Genomic DNA, 19,460 nt, shown 5'->3' with positions numbered 1-19,460 from the left:
TTCCTGCATCTTCTCAGTAATTCATCAGCTCCCTGCTCTGTCCTGGTGCCCCTTCTCCTCCTCCATGTGGGAAGAGCGGAGAGGCCGGATCGCCCCCGTGCCCGTCAGGCATTTGCTGCCTTCCCTCTGAGGATGGGGGTCAAGGAAGGCAAATTGCACTCCTTTCTGGCAAGTCCTTCATCTGCAGAGCATAAAGCAAACAAACAAAACAAGAAAAGGCAATCCCCAGAGTTGTCTGGCTCTGAAAAGCGAAGGAAAAATGAATTCACGTGAACCTCCCCCTCACATAAATTCAGAGTCTTCGAGATTCCTGAAGACCACGGCCAGCTCAACAACAGGTCTCCTTAGCAGATGTAATTACCAGCCTGAGTGACACTTCCCTAAACTTGTTAAAAAACAACAACATTGGATAAAAGCATTAACATTTAAAATAAAAAGGAAGGAAAATTCCCTCTCCTTCCTCTAACACCACCAAAATATTATAAAATAGAAAGATAGAACTTTCTACTTGGAGTTTAAAATTCACAATTATGTGGGATTTCACCTTTAAATGTCAGTGCTGTTTGTTACATGAAAAAAAACCCTGTCAGCTTAGCCTTCCATGTCTTGCTGGTGTCTGCTTAATAGATAGTTACCTGGGATGATGGATGGCTCTTTGTTAGACCACTAAATGGCTCACAGCCTAGAATAAGCCTGTATTTACTGCCAACATTTGTTTGTTTCAAGGATGCAACCCCAAATTCGATTCCAAGCAGCTCCACCCGACAGAAACACAAGAAATAAAAGGGAACTAATTTGTGCATGAGTTTACAGGGCTCCATCAACACTGCTACAGCGCTGAAGGGACTCTGCTGATGTTCTCAAACACTGAGAGACAGCAGAGCAGGGAGCAAGGGGAGGCACAAACACCCAGCTGGCTGCTGAGGAGGCTGGAGATCCTGCCTAGCGATGCTGAGCAGCCAGTTGTGGGTTTTCTCCACAAAAGGACCATTGTGCAAGCGGAGCTGGACTAAAATCTCATCATGTGGCAGCCACCAGGTACCTGACTGCACACTGGGCTGGTCCTTACCCAGCCTGGCTTGCTCTCCTCGCTGCTACTCCCAGGTCCAAGCCAGAGCCAGGCAAGAGGAGCCTTCCCAGGCTTGGAAGCACACCCTACTTTGGGTCTGCAGAGTCCACCCTCCCTTTTTGCCTTCCAGCACCACACTGGGCTCTCACCACCTGCCAAAGCCTCTCCTATTCCTATCACAAGCCACCTAAACAACACATCCCGGTCAACTAACTGCAGATACGACCAACAGCTCCCCAGCAATTTCTCCCCTGGATCCCTCCCGAAGGGCCAGCACAGTCGGTGACAATGTGGTGCCATGCAGGCAGAGGGCCAGGCAGCACCTGACAGGCTCCTCTGACGTGTGACCTGCACACAGGCACGATTTGAACCCGGGGCCAGACAGAAAACAATGCTGCGCAAAGGATCTCCGACCGTCGTCTCCTCCCTGCCCCTCACCACGCACACTCACTCACGCACAGCCTGTCACGCTGGCGATTTTCACACACTTCCCTCTTCTCCTTTTGCTAGTCTGGGGCCAGGCCCGGATCGGGAGAATTAATAAATTCTTATTAAAACCTGCACGAGACACGGTCCCGCTGAAAGTGCCACGGAAGGTTAATTAGCGAGGATGAGCTGAAACTTTTGTCCGCGTTTCTGACTCACTTAATCTTGTGAGAAGCCAGCAAGCTGACATATCCTGCCTCCGAAGGCGCCAGCACGAGCAGGCTGCTCCCGCGGCAGCCGATGCGCGCCGTCCTCCCGATCCGGTGGATGTATTCCGCAGGTGAAGCCGGAGCGTTGTACTTCAGGAAAGGGAAAAGAGGAATTAGCAGGATGTTAATTATTAAATGAGACACCCAGCTTCACCTGGAATGAAAGGCACAGCCCACACAGAGCTGCGCCTTCCCGAGGAATTGGGCTGTTTGTAACACGCCTCATCCCCGGAACCATCACTCAGCCCCTCAGCCGCGGCAGTTTTTTGACATGTGGATGTGACACGTTGGCCAACTTTCAGATAATAGGACAGTTTCCCCATCTCAGCGTGTCTCTCTGCCTTTTACGTTTTATTTCTATACAGAAACCTGTTCGCTTCCCCTTAAAAAAAAAAAAAAAAAAAAAAAAAAAAAAAAAAAGGAACTCAAATCTAATCAAATCCCACGCCAAAGAGAGCCCAGGACTGCTCATGTGGAGCAGGGAGCTGCCTGCTCTGCATTTGGGAGAAAAAACACAAAATAAAAAATCAACTGATGCCAATTTCGAGTTGGCTAAATTGCTTTTTTTGAATTAAGGCAAATCATAGCTGGTTACAAGGTAGAATAAATCTAAGAGTGAAGAGGGAGTGTTTTCAGCAGTTTATGATACAGCTAGCAACTGTCTTCTCCTGTCCAACTACCAGGCACCATGAAAATGCTCCTTAAACACCCCCAAATATAGCAGTGCCTCTCATTTACTTCACTGGGAATCAAAACTGCCCAGCCATTTGCAAGATCTGATAAAGGGTGACACATTTCCCTCCCTTTAACCTCCCCCTATTCTTTCCCCCCCTTCCTCTCTTTCCTGGAAAAAATGAACAAGCACAGAGATACTGCTCAGAAATGAGCCCTCAGCAGTTTAACTGGAAAAAACCCAACAACCAAAGCCCACTCTAGTGTTTATACCTGTGCCCTCTGGCAAAGTTTCTACTGGCTAGAGGTGTGAGTAAGATGCTGTGAGCAATCTAATTGCTCCCTGCAGGTCCTTGCTCTTGGACACAGCTCTCAGGACAGCTGAGATTTCGCCTTCTGGACACACAGAAGTCTCCCAGGGCTTTAGGTAATTTGCACTGCGTTCTAACACTGGCAACTATATCTTTGGTTAAATTATATTAATATACAGATCTGGGAATTAAAGACTTCACTTCCACAGCCTTCTCCGACTAGCTGGCTGCTACAAAATCATTCTTTTTTTAAAAAAACACAAAAATCAAATCAAATTTGTTACCTGAAGGGATGAGGTAGAAATTAAAAAGCTTTGTTGAGGCTCTGTGCCCTGTTCCTTTTACCCAGGTGTCGCTTGATACATGTGAATCTCTGGATCAGTTTTTTCCTCTATTCAACTAACCTTTTTTTAATTATAAATCTTTTATAGAAATGAAATCTGTCTCATGCTCACAGCCTCCTCTTTGAAACGACAGGCTGCTATTTTTAAGGTTCAATCCATCTTCCTTTGTTTCTATTTTTTTTTTCCCTAGGACTGTATTTCTGTCAACAGCAACACAGCAGTGTGGGGTTTTGTTGGGCTTGTTTTTTTCAGGGAAAATGTGAACCATGCAGTTCTACTGGAAGCTGGATGCCTGCAGCTACTCAGCCCCAACCCAGCCAAGCCTCACTCAAAACACTCAAAAAACCCAGGCCAGTGCACTGACACTCCTGGGCTACTCCATGTTTAACATCAGGAATGCACTTAAACTCCTCATGGAACTGCCTCCCCAGCAAGCTCAGGAAAACAGGAACAGAACTGCAAGAGATGGCCAGGACTTCACAAAATTTGGCTTCTTGGGGGGGGAAAATGAAGGTGTTACATCTCCAGCCAGGAGAAATTCTGGTGCCACCAGAATTATTAAAGAGAAAACCAGACCAAGGCTACCGTAGCAATGCTTTATCCTGGTAAACCTCAAAGCCCCAGTCCTGCAGTCAGGAACTTGTAGGTCTCCCACACCTGCAGGTATCAGCCCCAAGACCAGCAAACTGCAGGAAGGTTCTAGACTGAGAAGGGATTTCATCTGAGCAAGGCTGCACTCAACACACACAGAGCAAACCCACCTGCACGATCCAGGTCACTTGAGGCAGGTCCAGTCCCCGTGCTGCTACATCCTTTAAAATTAATAAGGAAATCACTTTAGTAAAAATCCTTTGGAGGTATCAGCAGAGTGAGGAGTCTTCTGGGATGGCAACTGTGTCTGAAAGCAACTGGCTGTGTAAGTAGGAATTTTGTGTGTCTAATTTGGGGAGAGATGGACTGAAGGTCAGAAATAACACTGAGAGTTTAAAAAGCAAGGATTGTTAGCAGACTAATGCAATAAAAAATGATCCACTACTATGACCCAAAGCCTGGAGGATACAAACGCCTATTTCAGGATGGTGGTGCTGAATTACAGCATTTTGCTATGGCTCCTTCGCATTGTATCTCAGAGAATCCACTGTGTAAAAGGTAGTGACACCTTTGGTTCCTCAGTTTGTTTCACTGATGAAACGAGATCTGCTCATGAGCGCCTACCACCCAAACACAGAGAGGCAGAATTAAATCTCTAAAAGGTGAGTTCTGAGCACACCTTTCTCCACAGCAAATCTAAGTACTAAAACCTGGCTGCTTATGATGAAAAGTGAAAAAATCAAATAAAAGCCAATGGTCAAGAATCCCTAGCCTTGGGTGGAATGACCAAAGATACACTGACCTCTACCTACAAATAATTAATTGTTTCCTAGGTGATGGTCTGAAGTTGAGGAGCAGATGACTTGCAGGTCATCTGGCCCTAAAATAAAAGGCCAATAAACAATCTAGCAGAATCTGCAGGAAGCTGGAGCACAGGTCCAGGAGAGGATATTTCAGCTATGCTTTAGATTCGCACCAGTCAGGCTTTGATTTGGAGAAACAAAACACAGCCATGAAGAAAAGAGTCTGAAGCTGCTGTCAAGGTGTTATTTGATGTGCCAGCTGGTGAGAAAACCCATCAACTTAGAGAACGACTTGAATGAGACCCTCTAGTTATCCACAGCCAGCACAGATCCAAAAACATACCCCTTCCATGAAAAAAGAGAGTTTAAATACTATCCAAACCAGAGAGCGCAAACACATTTCAATCTCCCTTCTTGATTTTCTGTTCATTAGTAATGTCCTCACATACTCCTTGGATTTCACATTCACCAGGCGCAATAGCAGAGCAGGTGTGCAGATTTAACTCTGTTAGGAAATGTTTTGCAACACATGTATCTTTTAGCTAGTTGCAAAATAGAATATATTAAGGACGTAAGCAGGAGCCTAATGTACTAAAAATGTGTCAGCCACCCACTGAAGTGTTTTCATGCAACTCCCACACACGTTAAAAGGATGGGAAGCTGATGTTTTGGCAGCAAAGGCCTTCCCATAAACGCTACCCAGGCTGTTCTGTGGCTCCAAGTGCAGTAAAAGAGGAGACACTTTCCACAGCGCCCACTCCGAAATAATGCACACTCGCGCTCCAACACGCTCATTAAGGAGTGACTTGTTCCCAGAGTCAGAATGAACAGATGTACAAAAAGCCATTTAAAGGAGGTTGGAGAAAATAAATCAAGGGAAGTCGGGAAGCGTGTACAGCAGTTACCGGGATAACAAGACTATAAACTCTACAGCACGATCAGACAGCAGCGCTGACGGCTGATTCCGAGCTGGCTGGCTCTGTTCTTCCACGCTGACAAGGCTTTGGTCTTTTCCCTCACTGTGCTCTTCCTCACACCCAGGAGCTGAGGAAAGGCTGTGTGAGGACAGGGCTCTGACCTTGGGACAGGGCAGTTTCCCCAAAATAAACCAACAACCAACACACCCCTGTGGTCTGGAGCGCCTCTAACATGAGGAGGAGCGGACAGCAGGGGCAGGAGCCATCCCCCTCATCCATCCAGATTCCTTCCCTACTCTTCCAAGATAATCTTCTCAATACCTCAGCTTGGAAAATCACTGGCAAAGTCAGCATTTTCATGTGCATTTTGCCCAAGCTGAAAAGGTTCACCAAAAGCCTCATAAACAGCCAGGGAGAACATTTTAGGAGAAGGCTTTCTCCCATCACCAGCCTTGCATTCACGATTGCTCTCACAGTGCCACCAGCTCCCCTCAGTCCTCACTGACACACAGCAGCAGCTACTCTCCTGAGGTTTCCCTTGACTCTCTTTCAGAAGTCTCTTGGGATTTACTGGTAAATTGGAGTGTTTTGCAAACTCTCAAAGATTCCTCAGTATCAGTCCACCTGTGTCTCCTTGAGCTCCTTTTCCTCAAAGACCCCGGTAGAGAACAGCAAGGTAGGACTAGGGTAAAAAGTCTGAGTTGATTTGCTTTCCTCTGCTGGCAGAGCCCATGAGTTTCAGCTTCTCAGAAATTCAGAAAAATATTTGTGGGTCACCTTTCCAGGAGAGAGAACACAGCTCAAACAACAGCCATCCGGTTTTACATTTATTCCACGCACAGAAGCACTAACCTGCTGCCAGTACTGTTTCAAGAAGCCCAAGAGGTTTTCAGTGCACCACTCTCCCCTCTTTTCCACTGCCTCAGATGGCACTGCCCCTTCCATGTGTGACCTCACACCACCATTCCTTAATTACAGGGAAATCAAGGATATGACACCTCGGCAGGTCACTGCTGCCTCCCTTCCATGGGCAATGGAAGGGCCAATTCTTCAGTGACCATCTCAAGGGAACAAAAAAAAATAAAATAACCTACACCAGTGCAATTTTAAAGAAAGCCCAGATGCCAAACACGATAACCTGAAGCCTTAACCACGCTCCTGCCCTGATCCCAACTGCAAGGCACACAGGGGCACAGGATCAAGGAACAATCCACCTGAGGGATGCCAGAAAGGCTGAAATTTCTGCTTTGATCGATTCATGTTAGCAGCCTGTGCTTGTGCTTAGGGGTTCAGGGGTGGGTCCAAGAAAATGGGTTACAAAGAATGGGGTACAGGGGATGGGTGCCAGGAAATGGAGGGCAAAAAAGCCGCACCAAAAGCGAGACCTGTCACCGCGCAAGATCAGAACCAACAGGGCCACAAAAGTTTTGCAAGGGCCTTGGTTTGCTCAGTCCCTTTCACACAATCTAATTAGGGCAAAGGAAATTGCTAAAGTTGCTTTTGAAAGACACTCAATGGTGAGGTCTTGAAGGCCCTGAGCTTGACAATTGGCTGCCTACATGAGGCCTAGAAGTACAGATGGAAGGCAGCTTGCTCAGGTGCCAGGCTGTCAGTTGGATTAAAATGACTCATTTATTTACCAAAGAACCTCACAAAGTGCTTTAGCTAACAGGCAGAGAGGGCCTAACGGCTCTCCAAGCTGGGGAAGAAGCTCTCGCGCCTTCCCGGCCTGCCAAAAGTCATTACTGCCGAGTGTGGAAAGCCATCAGCAGGGTAGAGACCCCCGTCGGCAGGGTGACAGATTGGGCTGCGTAATCAGAGGAGGAAGGGGAGAGCACAGAAGCTGTCAGAGGCGAAAGCTCTTGGCTGGGGCCGCCAGAAAACTGGCAAGATGAGTTAGCGTGACTGAGTAAACAGCAAACAATCTCCAAATGATCTTTCCTCCCTCCCTGGAAGAGATGAACTTGTTTAAAAGGCACATCCCAAAGGAAGCCGCAAAGAACTTTCAGTGAAGGAGAGAGAAATAAATCTGGATGAGACCCTCTGAGATACATGGCCCTTCTTTATTTTCTTGTCTGCCAGCTTATACTGTCTGGCAAAAATATTTTATGGGCTATATTAATATACATATGACATAGAGCAAATTAATAAAAGGAACAGCAGGTCCCATTGCTTACTAGAGCGGAAAGATGGGTGGAGAACATGGCATAAGGGACAAGGGAAGGACGGCAACATTATTTGTGTTGCTCTTTTGTGAGCCAGGTTTCAAAATTCTGTGGGCACAAGACATGGTTTCGCAGTGAAAAAGATCAGGACCACCTTTCTGCAGGATATTTTTTTTTCCGATATGGAGAAGAGTGTTAGAAAAAGCAATGCCCTTAGAGGCAGGAGGTGGTCACAGAGCCTGGCTGCCCTTTGGACATCTGCGCTGGGGAGGCACCTGTAATGTGGGACTGGTGCAAAGTGTATCTCTATATTAAGGTGTCCATATGGTCCCCATTACTGTGGTAACAGGCCACCTCCTGCTTTCAATGCATTCGTCCTCCCAACATCTCTGTAAGATGGAACCGTGCTACTTTCCCCATTTTATAGATGGGGAGTTGAAGCACAGGGAGATTTTGGACTCAGACAGGCAGCTCGCTGTGCTTAACGTGCTGACCGTGTGCCAGCTGAGCCAGAGTCACCGGCGCCGGCAGGAGCCGCATCCCTGCCTTGCAGGAAATGCAAAGGGGCTTAGATTGAAGAGGAGGAGGGTTACAATCAATGTGTTACCTTACACCACCCTCTTCATGGCAATCCAGGTTACGTTATCTCCCATTTGTGACAGGCCAGGAGCAAACCCACAACTATGGCTGCTCAACTGACCTGTGGCTACTTGCCTTGTCAGCCCAGTTCCACCTTCACCTGCATAGAGCCTGTGGCATGGCAGGAAATCAAACCACATCTCCAGGGTCTCAAGAGGGGAATACCATCCACCTAGATTTCTTTATCCAAAATCTTCTTCCTACCTTTTCAGCAGCTGCACATCTCCTGATGGATTTCTCCTGTCCCAAGCTGCATTTTCCCTTCAAACCTTCTCACCCAGGAACTGATGGCCTAGTGATTGCAAGGGTTTTGCTTTCTCTTTGTCTAAAACGGAGCATTTACCTTCTTTCCAAACCCATTAAATTGGAATTTCAAACACAAGACACATACCTGACATTTCTCAGTTATAAGGCAGCATGTGCATCAAGGATAACAAAGTTTAACTATTTATTTTTCGGAATTCACCAAATACTTTTTATCCTCAAATCAATTTACTCCACTGAATGATTTAAGCCCTACTCTCCTCTCTAGTTCTGACACTCAAGTATTACCTCTGTACACAAGGAAACCAAGTTCCAGTTCCACCTATGCACAGCAAAGATGCATTTTGACCTTGATCAAATCACTGAAAGGTTGTACACACAAAGCAGGACCAGAGGGTAACAAGTAGAATTTTATAGGTGACGTAAGATATAATTTGGCAATGCTAAATCAAACAATCCTACATACATGGCACTCCCAGTTTGAACTGTGGGCAGAAAAAAGAGGAAATTCAGCCCCCCACACTCTGAAAAAATTGCACCTGGTTTCCTTTAAGAATAACGTGCAGCAAGAACAGGAGTCATTTCAGAGCTGGAGAGGGTTTCTCAGCTCTAATTACTCCCGATCGCTGTAATTTACAGGTTTGCAGTGGGTAGAAATCGCCAAGATTCACACGTTTTCAGATCAACAGCTGCCACTATTAGAGAGCAAATCGTGCAGCCTTCTGCACCACTGCAGCAGCCTGTGGCCCCGGCAGGTCAGGAGCCAGAGGCGAAGGTGCCACCACAACCCAAGGGTGCCAGCAAACTTCAGCAGAGGACAAGAATTTCACCCTCAGCACCCTTGTTAGGAGCTTGAAGGGCACAAGGTGAGGAGAGCAGCAGAGCAGGTTGCTTTTCCTTCTCTGGTTGGGCTCCCCTTTCCACCTCTGCAGGTGGTTGTTTTTAACCTTGGGGTAGTTATTAAGATGGGAAATACCACATTCCATCCAATTTTCCTGGCAGTTCTGGGCACACTACAAATCAGGGTTGCATTCTACTGGCTGCATGTAGGGGGCAAGGTTCCAGCTTCAAAGGAACAGATTTTTCAAGGCAAAAGATCACGCAAAATACTTGGTGGTCTCTAATATAAGACATACATTTTTCCTGTATGTGGTAACTCAGCAGAAGACCATATTAATAGTTTGCGAAGAAGCCCCCAGTCCTTACTGAGTATGTGAGCTGCAGAAAAAGGAGATGACTTTCCTCAAGGTCAGACAGTGAGCTGGAATTAGAGCTCAGTGCCAATTCCTCTGGTTATCCTTAGGGATCAGACAGGCCCATTAGAGTGGAGCTGCAAAGGGACTCCAGGCTACTCACAGTGCAAAGCAAGATGCCAGTCTTGGATTTTAGGAACTCCTGGAAGACCTCTGTCCTTTCCTAGAAGATTGAAAAGGAAGAATTAGAAGACTGCTTATGCATATTTAAATTGAACACAAAGCAAATTAGCTAAGATAACAATTTAACTGTGTCTTGTTCACTAGGTCATGTACAGATTCAAAAGCAAAGGAACTGGCCTCACCGGTGCCAGCCAGACTCCCCCTGTAAATGGAAAAATCTGTGGCACACAGGTGTGGTCCCAGGTAGGAAGGCAATGTCTGGGGAAGCCTGGATGCATTTGGGCAAATCAGAGCAGCCAACACCTCCAGGGTGTGCACAGAAGCACAGCCTGTGTGTGCCAGAAAACAGGAACTGTTTTACATGGAGAGGGGATCCACAAAGGATTAACCAGCACCAACAGAAGCACTGGCACACTTCATGGGCAAGACAGGCTTTTGTGGAAACAAGCAAAGCTGGACACGTTCAATGCTGTCTGTCCAGTCACACGATGGGCAGGATAAGCCCATTTTGTTGACACAGTGATATAATCACATCACAAGAGATCAGCCTCATCATGTGCCCAATGGGGCATGCACACAGCCACTGCTCTGACTCTGGAATTACTGAGTGTCAGGGATGCTCAGCTGCACGGTGAACTGCTGCGGGACAAGGCTTCAAAGTAACAGGGCAGGAGAGATGGCCAGAAATCCCTGCCCAAGGGGAAAGGAGGCACCATCCCATGCCTTTCCCACGGCAAAGGCCACCACTGGAGCTGATGACACTGGGACTGAGGCTGCTCCTCCCACCAGGCTCAGAGGCGGGTGCTCCCCAGCCTTGTCCCCATCTCTGCTCTGCACCGCCACAACTCCTGCAGCCCCCACTCCTCACACCACCTCAGGCCCATGGGCAGGGCCATCCACACCCCCCAGATCCCAAATTACCTCCCCAGCAGTCTTTGAGCCATTGAAGGGAACTGCAGGAACCCAGTACAGCCCCTCAGCTCACTTCAAAAGCCTCCTGTTTGTGTCAGTCCCCAAACCATCCCAAGCACATTTCAGTTATTTTAACTAACAGCTTTGGGGTGTGTTTCTTTCTTGATGAAAGCCACAAAACCTGACTCCACAGCTCACACTACATCACAATATTTGCAACCTCCGAGCAGCAATCACCAAAGTTCTCAGCAGAACTTGGTCTTCACTTGCCAATACCACCTCTGCACCTACACTCCCTTTTCTGCTCACCTTCCAAAATATCCTTGTTTTCACGTTCCAAGCTTTTCCCTTAGCTAGGAGCTAAGTGAATGTGCTGTTATGCTGATGAAAGAGAAGAAACCTTACACCCTTGACTCCCAGCTAGAGATGCTGTTCTAGAAAAGAAGGGAAACTTGGGCCTTGCTGACACACTGAACCCTCTGCTGACAAAAATTAAAGAAGAGAGCACGCTGTATCTTGTTGACAATGACAGCAGCCGTGCTCAGCAGTACCATATGGGATCCACAATTTAGCTCCATTAATGCTCTTAATTTGAAGACATCAAGCACTAATTACACACTGGGTACTAAAAAGGCAAAACCCTTCCCCTGGTGCCAGCTACTTAGTGGTGTTCTGTTGGCTTAACAGCTGGTCAGGGTAGAGTTGGGCCAGACCAGGCCTGCTCACTTGCTCAGGCAGGCAGGTTGAGGAAAGGCCAGACTGCAGGGACAGCAAAGCACATGTTTCTGGTCTCCACAGGATGGGAATGAGTGAGAAAAACAATGGCTCTTCACCTCTTGCTCCATCAGAAGAGCTCTATTCATTTACCATCTCTGCTGCGCAGCTCAGGGTAGAGCAGCAGCTCTCTCCATCACAGACCAAGGGCAGGATCTGGGCCTGAGCTTCCAAGGGAGGTCTCTCAGCTATTGAGACAAACTCTGCAGTGCCAGTTCATTTGACACACTCCTCCTGGCCTCTCAGCCCTCTGTAGCAAGGTCCAACCTCTCCACTCAGGCCTATCTGGCTAAAAACTAGATCTGTTTTGGGGTAATCACTGTTACAATGCTATTACTCCATCCCAGGGAAAACAGCAGTCTCTCAAGACACTGCTCTTCAAAATCAAAGCCAAACTGCTCCAGCCTCATTTAATGGGGGAAACTTACTAGGTAATAATGTTTTGGGGCTTGGATGAGGTTTTCCTTTGGCATTAAAAGCCTGTCTTGACTGCATGAGAGAGAAGCACAGAGACATAAATGGTTTAGTGCACACACTGGGAATAGAGAATGGCTGCTCTGCCTGCTGAAATAACACAATTGCCTCTTCAGGTGTGTTTTTCAGATACAGCTACCAAGGTACTTTCCAGAAATGGGACAATATCCTTATTCTCATTAGCAGATGGAAGACTGAGGCCCCTAGAGGTGAAATGACTCTCTGTCCTCTCCTTTGCCCTCCTCCCCAAAAATAGCCACATAATAAATCACAGGGAATAACGAATAAAACTGCGGATCCTGACATTTTGAGAGTGCTTACTTCCTGTTCCATGTCGCCGTGCAGACGTAGAAACCGTAAGCTCCCAGAGGAGAGGGATGAACGTCCAGGTTGCTCTGACTCTGACCCTCCTGAAAGGACCTTCACAAGGAGCTCGTGGTAGAATTCCACTTGTTCACAGCTGGAGAAAAAGATGATCATCTTGTGGCGCTTTTCAAACTGCAAGAAGAGCAAGAGAATTGCACATGACCACTTCCAAAGGCCTCTCCCAATTCCCCGATCGTGAAAAGATCCAGGTGCTTTACACTTCTGGAGGTAAAATTATCTGGGAAAGGATTACAGAGTCTGACACCAAACAGTGAGCGACAACAGAAGAACGAGTACACGCTGCATGAGGATCTCTCTGCCAGCACAAAAGACACAACGGCACCTCAGTTCTCTTGTGGCTCAAGATGCACCTCAAAGCCCTGGATCTAATCCATGCTATCCTAGACAGAGGAACAGACAAAGGAGCTGGAAAGGGCAAAGGGCTACTCAGTAATATAAATGCAAAAAAAGCCTCACCTTGCATTTCTGCAGGATAAAAGCTGCTAACGTGACAAGCCTCAGTTTGCTGGGGACCACCATGACATACTGCTGGAGTGTCTCTGGAACAGCAAAGTTCTCCTGCTCCATGCAGTTGGATGAACTGCTGGCCTCCCTATCTGTTTGTGATGCTGGTTCAGGCACCTTCTGGATTTCATCTGCTATGGAAATGCTGACGGGGTCATTCAGGCTGATATCGGCCAGGCGTGTCACTCCTAAACCACAGGAAATGGGAGAGTGAGGCCCAGTCTGGGCTGGGATGATGCACTCCCAGAAAAAAAACAACTATCACAATTCCAGTGAAAAGGAGCGGAGGGCAAGAACTCAGTGTGCCACCCTCAGACAGTGACAGAACCCCCTCACAAACCTCAGCGCTTTTAGGGCTTACCAGGCTTAGCTGCTGTGGACTGCACCAGAACCTGACAAGAACATAACTGTGCTATTTTACAGTACATAAATGTCTTTATGGACAGACAGCATTTGGCACGCCTACTTTAAAATGTGTGTGGAAAAATCCAAGCAGATCTTCACTCTATCAAGAGTGCAGGAGGCCTGGTTCAGTTCTTGCCTCAGCAGCTGACTGCTTGTGTGGTACAGAGCAAAGCACGCAACAGCTCTCTTGCCATTAGCTTTTAGCCTTAATTCATTTGTAAAGCAAACAAATGAACTTTCAGGTTCATGGTGACTTTGCTATGGAATTTGGGAGACATATGTGGATATCATGGAAGTACATACACTGACAGAAATTCCAGTAACAAAGGAAGTGCCATAAGACAAAGAAATTAACAGAAATTAAACAGGAAATTAACTCCACTCCTGTAAAGGGCTTTCAGGCTGGGCTGCATCAGAGGCAGACTCAACCAGCTATTCTGCAGTTGCTTGTGCATTTTTCAGCTACAAGAGCCCCCATCTGTCCATATCCCACCTTCGGTGAGGGTGGCTGACAGCAGCACATTCTGACGTGCCTCTCTCTCAGCGTTCAGAGCATTGAGTATCACAGCCACATCCTTCTCAAAACCCAGGTCCAGGATCCTACAGAAACAGCAGAGATGGTTAGAGGTGCTGGAGGAAGGAGAAAATCTTAACACTGCATGACATCTTTGCAATGAGTAATTGTCCAACAATCTGTCCAAAGTGGGTATTTCGTCCTAATCCCAGACATCTGGTGCTTGGCTGAGGCCACTGAGCATGAGTGGATTAAGATCACTCTCTCTCTCATACTTTTTAATATTTAGTGCATTATGATGCAGAGGGTGTTGTAATAATTTTCTATATCTGAACATTTGGAAATTTACCTGTCTGCTTCATCAATAATCAGCCACTGAGTGCGATGGAAATGAATACATTCCGTGGACTTGATGTGATCAACCAGGCGGCCAGGAGTGGAAATGAGGATATTTATCCCTTTCCGTAACCTGCGCAGATTTAAAAACAAAAAATAAAACCCAGGTAAGAGAAAGAAAAGAAAGAAAAAATAATCCCATGCAGGTTAGCATGGAACAGGACCCAGAGTGAGGAATTGGAACCTACAGAGGGAAAAAGTGCCACAGCAAAATTAGGGATGGCACTTTCTCACTGATAAAAACTGATTCTTTTTTGCCCACCTAAAATTTATCCTTGATTACCATTGATACTCTGATACTCAGAGGCACACTCAGTGCTAAGAACAGGCTGGAAAGAAATATTAATAATATATTAAAAAAAAAAATCTAACACACCCCAGCTAGGTTTTCTTTTCTAATCGAGTACTTGTTTTACTGTCGAGAGTAAACTTCTTTTTGTGTATGCTTATATAGGGAGAAATGAAAATTCCCATTTTGGATTACCAGCTTACAAGTCAATTCTTGAAAAGGGGAAAGAAAGGGATTTTTAACACCAGGAAATCTCTTCTCCAGAAAGCAATTTCCCCCATAACAAATACAGTTGGTGGTAAGCAAATACAGGTGTCTGTCAGGAGATGGAAAAAAAAAATACTGACACAAGAAATCATCTTCTCAGAAGGCTCATCAACATTTTAGAAACAGATTCAACTGGGAGAAGTGAATGTTTCCTGCTGACCCAGCCACTGTGCCTGTGTAAGATCCAGGGGATCACAGCTTGATCCAAGCTCACCATTCTTCCTCCCAGTAAGAAAAACATTCTGAAGAAGAGTAGCAGATAAAGTGTCTGTAGAGCAGAAGGACCCAAAATACAATTTAAGAAGTTGGTTTCCTACCTGGCTTTTTCTGATTTCCTCTTTTCTCCCCCCATAAGCACTCCAGGCACAATCCAGGTAAATGGCTACAGAAAAGAAAACCATGACTAGCAATGATTCTCCTCAATAACAAGACAAAGCCTAATCAAAAAATGCTGTTTCTTAGCAAAAAGAGAGAGGATGGAGCTGACAGCAGCGTGCATGTGATGTGATCACAGCTCCAGCACAAAAAAAAAAAAGGACTTGTCTCTTTTTAAGACTTATAAATTTATAACACTTATAAATAATGAGGAAGTATTCTATTATTGCAAGGAAAAATGAAGAGGGGCTGGAAATATGGATCAGATAAATAAATGATTTAAACACCCTCTAGCCCAATGGTAAGATAGTCTGCCTCAATTACAAGGAAAGCACTATCATTTAATGATTTTAAAAGCCTTCTCATTTCTCCATTCATTCAGCTGGCAAAGCAGTTCCCCAAGTCCTACTCCCCCTCTGAAACCCATCTGTCCAGTATTAGTTTCAGTAAAACGGTCCTTGTCACCGCGAGAGTTTCCATTCATAACTCAGCCTGAGACAATGAAAGGTATTTCTACAAACAAATGGCTGTGAAAATCAACTGTGCTTGTTTATCAGCACATGTGCAACTAGGGTGCCATAATTAATCACTTAATTGCTCATGTAATAATTTAAAACATGCCACAGGGAAATCACACACTTAAACACATTTATCTTTAAGGACCATGCATCTTGCCAGGTGCTGGATTTCCTTAAACCTTCAGCTGAATTCACAGGAACTGAAGTTGTTTAGCTCCTGACAGGAATAAGAAGAACACAGAGCACTGAATTCTTACCTTAAGTAGTTTCTGGATTGTATCAAAACTTTGGAGTGCAAGCTATAGAAATCAACAAAAGAAAATGAGCTCTGACAAAGTCTCTCTGGAATAAAATGCTGGATTACAAATCCATATGGCTCAAAAATCTCTAAATTAATCTAGTTATGTATATCAGAATTCTAAATGCATCCTTAGATTTTCTGGTAGAAGCTGCTTATTTTTTTTTTTTTTTCTCTTGAACAATCTCTCTTTTATCATATTTTGACCTGTTCAAAAATCTCTTTACTGGCTCAGCTCCGTGAGCCAGTTCTCAGGACAAGAGAGACTTCTGCTGGCTTCTGTGAATGCCCTGGGGAGAAAACAAGCTACAGGCACAGAAAATTTTGCTCCAGAGGAAGAATAAAAAGGAAAATTATAGAAATTCTGGGCAAAAACCACCATGAAAAGGAAACACATAGCTCAGTTCTCTTCTGGCAGCCCTCACTGTTCCTCACCTGACCCATGGAGTGATTGGGCCAGTGGATCTTTCTATCTCTGCATTTCTTTTCTCAAGGAAGGTTATTCCATCACAAAGTAGTATCAATTGTAATCACAAATTATCTTCCTAAGTACTCTCAATGCCCTTTAAATGAGCTTACACACAGTTTCCTCCACACTTAGTATTCACATGGCATCCTAAAGAGGCAGTTAAGTTGTTGCTGTAAAAATTTAAATAGCTGCAGAGCTTTTTCCTTTCAGGTAACAGAGCAGAGATAATGCACTGCAAGCTGCATAAAATATTGGACCCCAAATGAGATACCTGCAATCAATTCTCCACATGGAAGTTATTATCATTTGACATATCAAACAAAAATAAAAAAGGTTGATAACCTCTTCTGACACTGCCTTTGCAATTGCAAATAATATAAATGACATAGAAGAGTTCAATGGAGAAACCAACTCTTGGAGGCCTCACCTTCAGCATTCACTTATGGATTTGAAAAAACAGCTCTCAAAATGAAGCACTTGTATAAACCCACACATTTGCAAAGCTGAATTCATTGGTTTTACTTATTCCCCTTGTATGGGCGAGGCATGAGGCCTGCACTGAGCCAGAGAGGTTCTGCAGCCTCCACAAAGATTTCCAACTGCAGGAGGAGAACTGAGAAACTCCTTCTGTCTCACTCTGGTTGGCACTGGACAAAAATGACACCACTTTTTGTGAGGGCAAGGTCTGATCAAAAGGACTGACAGCGTTTTCTAACGCGGGGAACTCTGCTGGAGCCACATCCACACCCCCAAAAATCAGTGTTCCAAACGGACTGAGAAAGGAAAAGCCACCTACCTCCCTGGTTGGGACGAGCACGAGCGCGTAGGGGCCGTCACTGCGCTGCAAACACACAAGAGCAGGGCTCTGAGAGAAGGCAGCACTGGACAGAGCCCTTCCACACCTCCCTGCCCTCAGCCAGCACAGAGGGCTCTGAAGGGCTTTAGTGCAAGTTTGTACACGACATTTCAGGGTATTTCTGCCCCACGGCTTTTAGAGAATCAAGTTTGTCACGGATCAATCCTGAGCTGCCTTCTCCTCCCAGCTGAGGAAGCTGCTCAGAGTCAAACCCAACGTTTTACTGCACACACAAGTTGTTTCACTCCCTGTTCCTGAGCTGCAGGGATGCTCTCCTGTTTGATGCACAGCAACAATCTGCAGGTAGCAGCTGCAGGGAGTGACAATCCAGGATGGGCTGGAAATGCTTCAACCCTTCAGTCAGGATGATCTCTTTCCATAAAATGCACAAGATCTGCAGCAGTATTTTCTGGTCTATGACCCAAATTGGGAGCAATTACCCAATCCCACTCCATGCCAAAGATTAAAATCTTACTCCCTCTGAAGACATGGCAGTAGCCTTTGTTTTCAGTTCACCCAGCTTCCAGACCATTTCTTCTGCTCTCTACCTTCTCCACAACCAGATAATTTAGCCCATTTCCAACTTATCCTTCTGCATGGAGCAGTGGGGAATGGCTAACACTGATCTTGTATCATCCACATCTCAACAGAAAATCCCATCTACAAATAAATGGGAACATAGACTGCTTGCATGAAAAAGAGACAGCAATGACTACAGGAGCTGGATTTTATCTTTATTCATCTTAGTATCAAAGGAAATATATGTAATGCTGTTGGACCTACCTGTATTTTGGATTCCATTCCTTGCAAAGACTGGACAAGTGGAATCCCATAGGCAAGAGTTTTACCTTTTTGAAAGGGAGAAAATAAGAAAACTTTCCATTAAAACAAATATGTGGCAATTACAGCACTCCAGCAAACCAAAGCACCATTTGTCCCACCATTCTTAAACTGCAGTCAGAGTCTGGAAAAGTTTCTGTTAATTAGGAAGTTTCCAGAATGGAAGATTGACAGGCAATTCAATAAAGGGTCAATTAGAAAAGAGAGGTGTTGGTATCCCACTAAGATCTACTAAATAAATGCAGGAAGGACAGTGACAGTTCACCACTGACCTGAACCAGTCTGAGATCTGACCAGGGCATCTCTGCCTTGCAGGAGCACAGGAATCGTTTGCTTCTGAACACTGGGTGACAAACAAAGCAGGGCAGGAGATGCAGATGCAACACAGGATAGAATCCCAAGATTTTAACACACAGTGACTGTGTCAAAACTCTTTACCCCAAATTCCTCTCACTCATCGCTGCTGTGCAGCTCCATCAGCTGAGGTGAGTTCTAAGCAAAGCACTGGGGAGGCACCAGATGTGATAAATTCAAACCAGATGGTTTTATGATTCAAGTACTAAACTAGAAAGCAGGAGTCCCCTACAAACCCAACAGCAAACAGGACAGTGGTACTGTGGTCTTCACAAGCCAAGTATGTATAATTAAATAATCACAGGTGACTGGATTTTAGGGGTAAACTGCAAAGTTTTGAAATTGATTTGCTTACCTGGTCATGCTACATATGTTTAGGACATTGTTTATTGTGGAGATCTAAAAAGACAATAAAGAGAAATAAAGATTTTATTGTCAAACTGTTCCAAACTGTTCCTTTAGTTATTCCTTGTACTGCTAAGACAGAATGAAACCCAGAAGACTGACATTTATTCTCTGCATAACTGGTCCATAAAGTTCCCATGTTCTCTAAATACTTCTTAGTTAATCAGAATTACACCACTGCTGGTTTTCTGTGGTTTTTTGGTATTACAGCTGCAAACACTGAAGACGGCTGGGACAGGTCAGGACACGGACCAGCACTTTGAGTGACAAAATCAGGTGAAGTATCCAGGTCACCATGAATAAAGGCTCTCTGACCTGCCCTGTGCCCAAAAAATCCACGTTTTTGAGGTATGTAGCTTTCCTGCCACTCACCAGATGCGGGTGGAGGTCCAGCTGGCTGAAGGAATCTGTAGTGAAAACATTTTCTTGCACCTGCTGCACTTCTTTTCTGAGTTAGGGGAAACAAAACCAAAACACACAGTAGGGTTAAAAATGATGCAACAGCATTCTACATAATCAGCAACGAAACTTCATCTACCAAGCAACTGCTCTGCCAAGCAAGAGCAAGAATTCAAAA

At 45.4% G+C, this 19,460-nt stretch overlaps 1 protein-coding gene across 2 annotated transcripts in view; it reads right to left on the bottom strand.

Annotated features, from left to right (window-relative positions):
* The window catches only part of DDX31 (DEAD-box helicase 31), a 39,694-nt gene that overhangs the window by 19,121 nt on the left and 1,113 nt on the right, over positions 1-19,460 (bottom strand). For both annotated transcript variants that reach the window (XM_058423071.1, XM_040082963.2), the window contains exons 3-16: positions 19,256-19,331; positions 18,834-18,877; positions 18,397-18,467; positions 18,068-18,132; positions 17,225-17,269; positions 15,919-15,960; positions 15,086-15,150; positions 14,166-14,285; positions 13,796-13,902; positions 12,850-13,085; positions 12,328-12,504; positions 9,827-9,886; positions 3,853-3,903; positions 1,715-1,854 (exon numbers count right to left, since the gene is read on the bottom strand). In XM_058423071.1, coding sequence (XP_058279054.1) covers positions 1,715-1,854; positions 3,853-3,903; positions 9,827-9,886; positions 12,328-12,504; positions 12,850-13,085; positions 13,796-13,902; positions 14,166-14,285; positions 15,086-15,150; positions 15,919-15,960; positions 17,225-17,269; positions 18,068-18,132; positions 18,397-18,467; positions 18,834-18,877; positions 19,256-19,331 — 1,299 coding nt within the window. The remainder of the gene's footprint in view (positions 1-1,714; positions 1,855-3,852; positions 3,904-9,826; positions 9,887-12,327; positions 12,505-12,849; positions 13,086-13,795; positions 13,903-14,165; positions 14,286-15,085; positions 15,151-15,918; positions 15,961-17,224; positions 17,270-18,067; positions 18,133-18,396; positions 18,468-18,833; positions 18,878-19,255; positions 19,332-19,460) is intronic.

Source organism: Hirundo rustica, chromosome 20, assembly GCF_015227805.2.
Source record: "Hirundo rustica isolate bHirRus1 chromosome 20, bHirRus1.pri.v3, whole genome shotgun sequence".
NCBI classification, from domain to species: Eukaryota; Metazoa; Chordata; class Aves; order Passeriformes; family Hirundinidae; genus Hirundo; species Hirundo rustica.
Note: the sequence above shows the minus strand (reverse complement) of the source record. Positions and strands in the feature narration are given on the sequence as shown.